Source organism: Salvelinus namaycush, chromosome 39, assembly GCF_016432855.1.
Source record: "Salvelinus namaycush isolate Seneca chromosome 39, SaNama_1.0, whole genome shotgun sequence".
In the NCBI taxonomy this organism is placed as follows: Eukaryota; Metazoa; Chordata; class Actinopteri; order Salmoniformes; family Salmonidae; genus Salvelinus; species Salvelinus namaycush.
The window spans coordinates 22,176,406-22,189,276 of record NC_052345.1 but is presented as its reverse complement, the minus strand read 5'-3'; the positions used below and the strand labels follow the sequence as shown (position 1 = coordinate 22,189,276).

At 42.1% G+C, this 12,871-nt stretch overlaps 1 protein-coding gene across 5 annotated transcripts in view; it reads right to left on the bottom strand.

Annotated features, from left to right (window-relative positions):
* Positions 1–11,686, bottom strand: part of LOC120032578 (serine/threonine-protein kinase MARK1-like) — a 99,564-nt gene extending 87,878 nt beyond the window's left edge. For all 5 annotated transcript variants that reach the window (XM_038978722.1, XM_038978717.1, XM_038978719.1 and 2 more), the window contains exon 1: positions 11,137–11,686. In XM_038978722.1, coding sequence (XP_038834650.1) covers positions 11,137–11,187 — 51 coding nt within the window. In that variant the 5' untranslated portion in view covers positions 11,188–11,686. The remainder of the gene's footprint in view (positions 1–11,136) is intronic.
* Between the last annotated feature and the right edge of the window lie 1,185 nt (positions 11,687–12,871).

The window sequence follows — 12,871 nt, the reverse complement described above, 5'->3', positions numbered from 1 at the left end:
GCGGGTAACTGTATGGCTTCCTTTTGTGGCTGAACGCTGTTCTCAGATTATTGAATATTGTGCTTTTGCCATAAACCTTTTTGAAATCTGACACAGCGGTTGCATTAAGAACAAGTGTATCTTTAATTCTATGTAAAACATGTATCTTTAATCAAAGTTTATGATGAGTATTTATGCTATTTGACGTGGCTCTCTGCAATTTCTCCGGATATTTTGGAGGAATTTCTGAACATGGCGCCAATGTAAACTGAGGTTTTTGGATATAAATATGAACTTTATCGAACAACACATATATGTATTGTGTAACATGAAGTCCTATGAGTGTCATCTGATGAAGATCAAAGGTTAGTGATTCATTTTATCTCTATTTCTGCTTTTTGTGACTCCTGTCTTTGGCTGGGAAAATGACTGTTTTTCTGTGATTTTGCAGTGACCTAACATAATCGTTTGTGGTGCTTTCGCTGTAAAGCCTATTTGAAATCGGACACTTTGGTGGGATTAACAACAAGATCACCTTTAAAATGGTATAAGATACATGTATGTTTGAGGCATTATTATTATGGGATTTCTGTTGTTTGAATATGGCGCCCTGCACTTTCACTGGCTGTTGTCATATCATCCCGTTAACGGGATTGCAGCCATAAGAAGTTAACAAAAGCGCATTCGCATAAAAAGCATATTCGTTGCACGAATGTACCTAACCATAAACATCAGTGCTTTTCTTAAAATCAATACACAGAAGTACATTTTTTTTTTTAAACCTGCATATTTAGTTAAAATAAATTAATGTTATAAGGTAATATTAACTAGGGAAATAGTGTCACTTCTCTTGCGTTCATTGCACGCAGAGTCAGGGTATATGCAACAGTTTGGGCCGCCTGGCTCGTTTCAAACTAATTTGCCAGAATTTTACATAATTATGACATAACATTGAAGGTTGTGCAATGTAACAGCAATATTTAGACTTAAGGTTGCCACCCGTTCGATAAAATACGGAATGGTTCCGTATTTCACTGAAAGAATAAACGTTTTGTTTTCAAAATGACAGTTTCCGGATTTGACCATAATGACCAAAGGCTCGAATTTCTGTGTGTTTATTATATTATAATTAAGCCTATTATTTGATAGAGCAGTCTGACTGAGCGGTGGTAGGCAGCAGGAGGCTCGTAACCATTCATTCAAACTCTACTGCGTTTGCCAGCAGCTCTTAGCAATGCTTGAAGCACAGCGCTGTTTATGACTTCAAGCCTATCAACTCCTGAGATTAGGCTGACAATACTATAGTGCCCATAAGAACATCCAATAGTCAAAGGCATATGAAATACAAATCGTATAGAGAGAAATAGTCCAATAATTCCTATAATAACAACTACAATGTCTTACCTGGGAATATTGAAGACTCATGTTAAAAGGAACCACCAGCTTTCATATTTTCTCATGTTCTGAGCAAGGAACTTAAACGTTAGCTTTTTTACATGGCACATATTGCACTTTTACTTTCTTCTCAAACACTATGTTTTTGCATTATTTAAACTAAATTGATCATGTTTCATTATTTATTTGAGACTAAATAGATTTGATTTATGTATTATATTAAGTTAAAATAACAGTGTTCATTGTTCATTCAGATTTATAGTAATTGTCATTATTACAAATATACACTTCTCAAAAAAATAAAGGGAACACTAAAATAACACATCCTAGATCTGAATGAAATATTCTTATTAAATACTTTTTTCTTTACATAGTTGAATGTGCTGACAACAAAATCACACAAAAATGATCAATGTAAATCAAATTTATCAACCCATGGAGGTCTGGATTTGGAGTCACACTCAAAATTAAAGTGGAAAACCACACTACAGGCTGATCCAACTTTGATGTAATGTCCTTAAAACAAGTCAAAATGAGGCTCAGTAGTGTGTGTGGCCTCCACGTGCCTGTATGACCTCCCTACAACGCCTGGGCATGCTCCTGATGAGGTGGCGGATGGTCTCCTGAGGGATCTCCTCCCAGACCTGGACTAAAGCATCCGCCAACTCCTGGACAGTCTGTGATGCAACGTGGCGTTGGTGGATGGAGCGAGACATGATGTCCCAGATGTGCTCAATTGGATTCAGGTCTGGGGAACGGGCGGGCCAGTCCATAGCATCAATGCCTTCTTTTTGCAGGAACTGCTGACACACTCCAGCCATATGAGGTCTAGCATTGTCTTGCATTAGGAGGAACCCAGGGCCAACCGCACCAGCATATGGTCTCACAAGGGCTCTGAGAATCTCATCTCGGTACCTAATGGCAGTCAGGCTACCTCTGGCGAGCACATGGAGGGCTGTGCGGCCCCACAAAGAAATACCACCCCACACCATGACTGACCCACCGCCAAACCGGTCATGCTGGAGGATGTTGCAGGCAGCAGAACGTTCTCCACGGCGTCTCCAGACTCTGTCACGTCTGTCACATGTGCTCAGTGTGAACCTGCTTTCATCTGTGAAGAGCACAGGGCGCCAGTGGCGAATTTGCCAATCTTGGTGTTCTCTGGCAAATGCCAAACGTCCTGCACGGTGTTGGGCTGTAAGCACAACCCCCACCTGTGGACGTCAGGCCCTCATACCACCCTCATGGAGTCTGTTTCTGACCGTTTGAGTAGACACATGCACATTTGTGGCCTGCTGTAGGTCATTTTGCAGGGCTCTGGCAGTGCTCCTCCTTGCACAAAGGCGGAGGTAGCGGTCCTGCTGCTGGGTTGTTGCCCTCCTACGGCCTCCTCCACGTCTCCTGATGTACTGGCCTGTCTCCTGGTAGCGCCTCCATGCTCTGGACACTACGCTGACAGACACAGCAAACCTTCTTGCCACAGCTCGCATTGATGTGCCATCCTGGATGAGCTGCACTACCTGAGCCACTTGTGTGGGTTGTAGACTCCGTCTCATGCTACCACTAGAGTGAAAGCACCGCCAGCATTCAAAAGTGACCAAAACATCAGCCAGGAAGCATAGGAACTGAGAAGTGGTATGTGGTCACCACCTGCAGAACCACTCCTTTATTGGGGGGTGTCTTGCTAATTGCCTATAATTTCCACCTTTTGTCTATTCCATTTGCACACATATGTCAGAGTCAAGGCCCGCGGGCCACATCCGGCCCGCGAGAAGGTTTTTTACGGCCCCTGGGATGATCTTGATTTATTATTAGAACCGGCCCGCAGACCGCAGCAAGCCGGCAGCCCGCAGATCTTTTACACGCACCAATACTACATTTCCCACAATGCAACGGTGACGCACCGAGCAGTAGGCTGCTTCATTTCAATATTTATTGGCACAGCAGTCGTCAGCATCACAGTAAAATTAACTTTCAGATACCCATCAAAAATGGCAAAACGGAAGGTGGACACTGAGAACCGGGGGTTTCAAACAAGGTGGGAGTCGGAGTATATGTTCACGGAGGTAGCTGGAAAACCTGTGTGTCTTCTGTGTGGAGAAAGTGTGGCGGTACTGAAAGAGTATAATCTGAGACGACATTATGAAACGAAACACGCGGACAAAAACAAGAATATGGACATGGAACAAAGGCTACAAAAGGCAGAGGAATTAAAACGAGGCCTCAAATCTCGACAGGCTCTGTTCAAAAAAGCCAAATCACAAGGCCAGGCTGCTGTCAAGGCCAGTTTTATTTTGGCAGAAGAGATCGCTAAATCAGCCCGGCCATTTACGGAGGGGGATTTCATCAAAAACTGCATGATTAAAGTTTGTGACGAAGTTTGCCCAGAAAAAAGGCAACTCTTTTTAAATGTGAGTATGAGCAGAAACACCATTGCCGAGAGAGTAGACCAGTTGTCCATCAATCTAAAAGAGCAGCTTGTGAAAAAGGGAAAAGATTTCATTGCATATTCCTTGGCTGTGGATGAGAGCACCGACATTTCTGACATTGCCCAGTTGTCAATTTTCATCCGCGGAGTGGACTCCAGCCTAAGCGTGACAGAGGAGTTTTTGGCTTTACGTCCTATGCATGGCACAACTACGGGGCATGATTTGTATGAAGAGGTGTCAAGATGTGTAAATGAGATGGAGCTGCCTTGGGAAAAACTCGTGGGTTTGACAACCGACGGAGCACCTGCGATGTGTGGACACAGGAGCGGACTGGTGGCGAAGATACGGGAAAAGATGCAAGAGGAAAACGCGACAGGTGAGCTGACAGCTTATCATTGTATCATACACCAGGAAGCGTTGTGCGGTAAAGCCTTGAAAATGGAGCATGTAATGAGCATCATCACGCGCACAGTTAACTTTATCAGAGCCAAAGGTTTGAATCACCGCCAGTTCAAGGCATTTCTGACGGAGTTAGAAACGGAGCATGGTGATTTGCCTTATCACACAGAGGTGCGATGGCTAAGCCAGGGAAAGGTGCTTCAAAGATGTTTCGAGCTTCGTGAGGAGATTTGTCTGTTCTTGGACAGCAAAGGGAAAGACACAACACAACTCCGAGACGAAATGTTTCTGTGTGAAATGGCTTTTCTGTGTGACATTACGAGTCATCTGAATGCAATGAACTTGCAGCTGCAGGGTCGGGATCATGTCATCTCTGATATGTACAGTACAGTGAAGGCATTTAAAACCAAACTGACTCTGTGGGAGACGCAGATGCGGAAAGAAAATTTGAGCCACTTTCCCAGCTGCCAGACCATGAAAGAGAAGCTCTCTACCAGTGCGTTCCCGAGCGCACAGTTGGCTGATAAAATAGGTATGCTTGCCGCTGACTTTCGACGCCGATTTGCTGACTTTGAAGCACAAAAAAGCAGGTTGGAACTGCTCGGTAACCCATTTGCTGTTGACGTGGAAAGCTCACCACCAAACCTCCAAATGGAGTTGATTGACCTCCAATGCAATGATGCACTGAGGGCAAAATATGCGGCAGTGGGTGCTGCGGAGTTCGCCCGTTTCCTCCCCGACACAATGCCCCAGCTGCGCATCCAGGCTGCTCAAACGTTGTCTATGTTTGGCAGCACATACCTGTGTGAACAACTGTTTTCTTTGATGAACCTGAACAAAACATCACACAGAAGTCGACTTACTGCTGAACACCTCCACTCAATTCTGAGGATTTCCTCAGCTCAGAGCCTTACCCCGAACATTGATGAACTTGTGGAAAAGATGGGACACCACCAAGTATCACCCTCAACCTCAAACAAGTGAACATTACTGTGCAATCACATATTTAGAGTTTTTACTCAGTTCAAGTTTAAAAGTTAAAGTTTAATATTTGTTTTCACTGCATGTTACTTCTCCTTAAACAAAGTGTTGTTTTTGATTAATAGATTTTTGCACTTTATTTTATTTCAATCCAATTATATTTTAAAAATATTTCAGTTGAGTGGATGATAGAAAATTGCTATTATTGTTTTTTTCTTTGAAGTAAATTTAGCCCACTTTTGCTAAAATAGAAAATATAGGCTACTGATGGTGCCTTGAATACCGGTTTCTTTCATTTAATGTTCATGTTATGGGGATTTTTATATAAAGGAAATTTGTCTTTTGTGTCTGTTGAAAATTAAAGATTACTGACAGAGCCATAAGAAAATATTGCTTTATTTATCTGATCATATTGGAATATATTTGTTAGGTTTTCAGTAGGTTCAATTAGGTTCACTAGACTATATGCGTCATTTAAAAATTTTTCAATGAACATTCGAACAGTCCGGCCCTCGGCTTGTAGCTAAATTTTTTATTTGGCCCTCCGTCCATTTGACTTTGACACCCCTGCATTTGCACAACAGCATGTGAAATGTATTGTCAATCAGTGTTGCTTCCTAAGTGGACAGTTTGATTTCACAGAAGTGTGATTGACTTGGAGTTACATTGTGTTGTTTAAGTGTTCCCTTTATTTTTTTGAGCAGTGTATATAAATAGACATTGGCCGATAAATCGGTATCTGCTTTTTTTGTTCTTCCAATAAAATCGGTATCGGCGTTGAAAAATCATAATCGGTTGACCTCTAATTGGAAGAGATTTCTGAATGTTCTTCGCCCAGCATACACCCCTCCAACCAGACATGCTTCATCTACTCATTTGCTGAATGCAGAGGTCAACAGGGTTCCAGTGAAGGTCAAGCAAATCATAGAGAAAGCAAAATGTATTGCAATCATCTCTGATGGGTGCTCGAATGTTTGTGGGCAAGCAATAATTAACTACATCATCTCCACCCCTCAACCAGTGTTCTACAAGAGCACAGACACAAGGGAGAATAGACACACCAGTCTCTACATAGCAGATGAGCTGAAGGCAGTCATCAATGACCTTGGACCACATAAGATATTTTCACTGGTGACAGACAATGCTGAGAACATGAAGGATGCTTGGTCTAAAGTGGAGGAGTCCTACCCTCACATCACACCCATTGGCTGTGCTGCTCATGCATTGAAACCGCTCCTCAAGGACATCATGGCACTGAAAATAATGGATACACACTACAAGAGAGCCAAGGAAATGGTTATAGCAGTAATCTTCCTCACCAAGCAAAGTGAGAAGAATAAGAGCACCACATTGAAGCTGCCCAGCAACACCCGTTGGGTGGTGTTGTCATCATGTTTGACAGTCTCCTGAAGGGGAAGGAGTCTCTCCAAGAAATCGCCATATCACAGTCTGCCGAAATTGGACAGCCCCATCAAGAGGATTCCTCTGGGATGATGTATCTTGGGAGAGAGTGGTAAGAAGCCTGAAACCTATGGCAGTAGCCATTGCACAGATTGAGGGAGACGATGCCATCCTGTCTGATGTTCAGACTGCTTGCAGACGTAAGAGAAGAAATCCTTACTGCCCTGCCCACTTCACTGTTTTTATTTATCCATTATTTTACCAGGTAAGTTGACTGAGAACACGTTCTCATTTACAGCAAGGACAAATGAATGAGGGGGATGAATGAGCCAATTGTAAACTGGGGATTATTAAGTGACCGTGATGGTTTGAGGGCCAGATTTGGGAATTTAGCCAGGACACCGGGGTTAACACCCCTACTCTTACAATAAGTGCCATGGGATCATTAATGACCTCAGAGTCAGGACACCCGTTTAACGTCCCATCCGAAAGACAGCACCCTACACAGGGCAGTGTCCCCAATCACTGCCCTGGGGTATTGGGATATTTTTTAGACCAGAGGAAAGAGTGCCTCCTACTGGCCCTCCAACACCACTTCCAGCAGCACCTGGTCTCCCACACAGGGACTGACCAGGACCAACCCTGCTTAGCTTCAGAAGCAAGCCAGCCGTGGTATGCTGCTGGTTTGTTGCTCCAAGCAGAGGAAACTGAAGTTCTGAAATATATCAAAAAGCGTGAAGACTTCTGCCTGAAGCCCATACATGTTAGATCCCAAGTATGCTGGCAAGAGCATCCTGTCTGGTGCAGAGATCAACAAGGCCTATGGTGTCATCACTGCCATGTCTCGCCACCTTGGCCTGGATAAGGACAAGGTACTTGGCAGTCTGGCCAAGTACACCTCCAAGCAAGGGCTTTGGGATGGAGATGCAATCTCATCAGCCACCTGGTGGAAGGGACTTTGTGGATCTGAGGCTCTTTCCCCTGTTGCCTCCATCATCCTCCAAATCCCACCAACATCAGCCACCTCAGAGCGCAACTGGTCCTTGTTTGGGAACACACACACCAAAGCACGTAACAGGCTGATCAATACAAGGGTTGAAAAATTGGTGGCCATCCTGACAACGAGCCATCCTCAATAAGGTTGGAAAGTGACAGTGAAGATGAGGCCTCAGAGTCTGATGTTCAAGAGGTGGACATTGAGGAGGCCCAGAGAGAAGACATGGAAGCCTGAGAGGAAGACAACCAAAGCTTTAGTTTCTAGACTATCATTTTACAGATGTATGTTGAAAATGTTTTTGGGAGATGCGATTCAATATTCCCTTTCTTTTGTTGTTCAGTGAAATCATCCCATGTGAAGAGTCAGCTCATTTAATTAAAGTTCAATTCGTAAGTACATTTTTCTATTAGAAGGATTTAATCATTTGCAATTATGTCTACTTATGATAAGGTAAAAGATTTATTTTTCTGTCGCCATATGATATGGTAAATATTTCCAACGCAAAAAACATATACATTTAAATGGTATTCATATTAATTTGCATATATTTCCATTCATTCCCATATATTCCCACAGAAAGTATCCACCTCTGAATATTCCCCAAAACGAGCAACCCTAGTTGTAGGCCTATTAACCGTGTCATGTGACATTCCAAAAGAACGATAGAAGGGTTCAGAAAGTATAGAAAATCTCCACAATACCTATATTCTCACAAGTCAGTCTAGTGTTTATAAGGCAAGATTCACCCATTTTGAACGTTACTGTTTTTGTGCATCTCTGAGTGAAGTTCTATCGATTCCCTGGGTAATTTAATGTTTTCATGTGTATCTGAGCTATTCGCCGTTCAAGCAGGCAGAAATACAGCCGGTATGACGAGTTTTGCGTCATAAAATATATTTGACCATTGGCTTTCATACTTTACTAATTCTGCGCACTGCCCATTCAGATGAATAGAAGTTGCGTATGCGAAGCTGCATTGGTTGGGAATTTTGGAGAGGTGTGCATTCGGGCTGGGCATTCCCCACAGACAGTCTCAGAGGCACGTAGCTATGTCACAATGGGACGCCAGACTATCACCTCTCTGCGTCGGTGGACTCTGAATTACGCTTTACACGTGGTGCCAACAGTCATTCATTAACCTGCACAATCGCAAACCCTTTTCTCAGTGACAGTTTAAAAACTTGACTGGCTTCATTATTAAAGTCCAACTGAAAGCATTTTAGCAACATAAAATCTTGTTAAAAATCTGCTCATACACCCCCAGGAATAATGACACTTTTCTAAATTTTCTGACAAGCGAGCACTTTGTCATTTTCACGTTTTCATAGAATGTTTGGGAATGACGTATGGGAAAGGCATGATACATTTCTATAGATTCATAGAGTAGGAATCAAAGCAGCAGTGCTTTTGGACAATTAATAAACAATGCAGTAATTAAAACCTAATAAAAAAAGCATACGTCTTGTCCAAGACTGTAGTCTACATAGACCGGTGCACCATAGCCAATCATAGCTACACTAAGCCTATAAGCAAACAAGCCATTTGCCACATGGCCCTGCCATCATTCACCTTGAACTAGACTGTTTACAGGCAGTAGCAACAGCGCAACTTTAGATCATTACAAAGCAGTCGCCAAAAGCCACAAATACACCTGAGTGGATTTATGAAAATATATGAATACAACAGGAGTCCTCTTACATTAGGGAACTTTTACAGTCCTATCGATGAAACAACCATGAAAAGGTCGGCTCGCTCTCCCTCAGTTGCCTATCAACAACAAGAGCAACAACTAATGTTAGCCAGAGAGAGATGAGCTAAAATCTAAAAGAGGGAACATTAGATGAGCCCTCAAACTTTTCAGCTTGTAGTTGGCCGTCAAAATTGCACTGATAAATGATAGTTAATGGTAACCTGCTCGCCCTTCTGCAGCTTGCCTGACCTAGCGGTTAAGAGAGATGGGCCAGTAACTTAAAGGTTGCTGGTTCGAATCCCCGAGACGACTAGGTGAAAAATCAGTCTATGTGCCTTAACCTTAATCGCTCCTGTAAGTTTCTCTGGATAAGAGCATCATTTTAAATGACTTCAAATGTAAATGTCAATGCATGCTTGTTCCAACCAATGATTTTTATACACATTCGATGACTAACAGGTGGCACTGTGTTGATGCCACCATGCCTCCATCTTGCCACTCCCCCATCATTGTAAAAAAATATTTTGGAAGCTACAGAAACACATTTATAAATGTCTACATTGACACGTTTATTATATTACAGACACCTTAATGCATATGTTTAAATTATATTATGTGAGCTAAACTTCAAAATAAAAAATGATAATCTTAAAAAAACATGACATTCTACTGTCCACATCAAAAACGTTAAATATATGTAATTTTGCCTTTAAAACATTTCATTTAAATAATGTAGAATTCCATTCATTCCTATGGAGGACTGCGCCTACCGGGGAGTGTCAATATGGCCGACCGGTGGCTTCAAAGCCTGTCAATGGCCAATACATAGGATCAGCAATCCAGGGTTTATATACATCATTGGTCACACAACCTACGTTTTGACATCTGAATTTTCAAACTCATAGACAGCTTTGTGGATGCAGACTGACCATCGATGAGATCAAAATAATAGTTCCATGTTTTGAGTGTTTAACAATGACATTGTTACAAACAGGAGTAAAAGCTTATATTTGGGGGTAAGACAGTTGAACTAAACTCATGAGGCATTTAGGAGTTATATTCTTAAAGAATGAATGGGTATTTAGCCTATCATTAAATTACAAGTCAAAAAATTGATGTAAAAACTAGACCTACCTGTAACAACTACCTGAAAGCCATGTAAATTGTCTTAAATCAAAGCAAAATGCGTCATTAAAACGACAGTACGACAGACGATAATCATTCAAGGCACTTACACGGCCTGCTGAGCTAGATTTCTTCCCGCACGTAGGCCTACCATGATCTCAAAGTTGAGTCACAGCTTTTGAACATAGTCAAGATCTAATGTTGCAGTAAGCTAACAATAGCAATTGTCCTATGCTATTGCACATTTTAAAAGCGGCCTCCTCCAGAAATGGAGATACGTTGTAACTTTGGCTGTTATAAATCAGCGAGGACCGACAGACACAAGGTAACATTGTATCGGATTTGTAGGCTACGGTTTCCCATACATAGATAACCGAAAGCATCAGAACACATCCTTTAGGACGCAGTCTTCCACGCAGACATGGCCAAATTCTAGCTACAACTATGAATGTTTACGTGTAGTCTTATAGTCTACAATGGCATGCGTAAAAATTGATCCGACGAACGATTTCAAATGCTATAATGTTTAAAAAAATGACAATGGCAGAGGATGGGTAACGTTAGCTAATATCCCTATTGCCCCAGTGGGCTATGCGGCTAGCCTGCTGACCGATAGGTTACACAGACAAGCCCAATTTTAGCGTTATGATTCACACGTACCACCACACAAACTCAGCCAAAAATAATATCGTACTTAGAAAAATATAAGCCATAGGGAAGAAGGAACATTGGATACTTACATTCTCTGTATCACGCTCATTCACTGTGGGCAATGGCGTTCTGGTCGACATTTTGTGTGTACAGGCCGCTAAGCACCGAGCTTGGCAGCCGCCGAGAACAGTGCGACGAGTGAAAATATTAAATTGGACTTTTTTACACCACCGGCATTTCCTACCCGACGGTCCAAACAGCAGTATTCCAAACTACAGCATATCTACCTCAAGGCCCGCTCGGAGCCAGCGCAGGTCTATCTATGCTGATAGATGCGCCCCCGGGTACGAGGCAAGCGAGTGTAGCGGGCCGAAAGAACCGATAGGAGTTCGTATGAAGGAAAGAATCCAGCATTGATCCACCCTGATATATAGGCTGACACACACACTAGGAAAAGGAACGCGAGATGGGGGAGTAGTAGTAAAAGGAACACCCTACACAGGAGCGACCTTCATTCCCCCCCAAAGGCTTGGACGCATACATGCAGGGTAGCCTACGCGGGTACAACCAGTGTTCATGGAATATCTTTTATAGAACGCATGCAAGCAAAAACATTATATTCCTTCGCAACGCTGTACGACAAAAGAACGTGACAGTGGCAACGCCAGGTGGCGAGAGAAGGATCGAGCAACCTCGATCAAAGGGAGTTTTTTTCCCCCAATATGAATTGAAGAAAATGTTTATGAGGACGTATTTGTGGTAGCAGGAGGAGGTTCTTGATTGTTGACATATGCTGCCAAGGATATGCATGCATGCGCGAACTGTTTTGTTTGGAAAGCATCATCATGATCATCATTCTTTGGCGGTAAATCATCTCGAGATTTAAAGAATGACCTTCCTAAACATTCGAAGTACCCTATTTGTAAGCATACCATAATTTCTAAGCAAATTGGTCATTGATTCCTGGTCAAAATGCATCGACTTCGTATACATTCATTAAAAATAAAAGGAAATTATCACCTCGTTTAGTAATAGAACTAAAAAGCCATACCTAAGACTTTCGTCTATTATTTGCAATGTCAAAAACTAGTGAAATGTGCCAACGTTGCCATCTAGCGTTTATAATTCGGAATTGCATTATGTTAATTTGCCTTTACACTGTACCCTAACACGCCTGAGACTGAATCTATATGCTAGCGTTCAGTTATACAAGTGACTAGGTATCCTATTCCCTTTCCGCCAATGTCATCATCATATGTTATGCTACATTTCTGGTACCCCGTGTACATAGGCAAGTTATCGTTACTCATTGTTTTTCTATTATTTCATTTTTCCCCTCTGCATTTTGTAAGTAAGTAAGCATTTCACTGTTCGTCTACTTTACATCTAGTTGTTTAGGAAGCATGTGACACGATTTGATTTCAGGTCCTATGTGTAATTTGTAAGGTAATGAAATGCACTTACAGTTGTGCAATGGAGCAGAATGTTGTTTTCTCTTTTCAAAACTGGTTGAATGGCAATTGTTTACCCTGTAGGGTACGTTAGGCAGGGCTGGGGAGTAACGGATTTCATGGAATCCGTTACATGTAAGGGATTACAAAAACGGTAACTGTAATCCGTTACCAGCAGAAATATTGTAATCAGTTGAGACTTTTGAAAAACAAGATGATTACTTTGAAGATTACTTTTAAATTCAGTAAGGATGTTTGCGAGAAAACAGTAGTGTCAAATGTTTTTTTCTCAATGACATTCAAATCAGCATTGAAAAAGGCGCAAATGTAAATTTGAACCACCAGAGCGAGTCTGACCACAAGTCAGAGACCA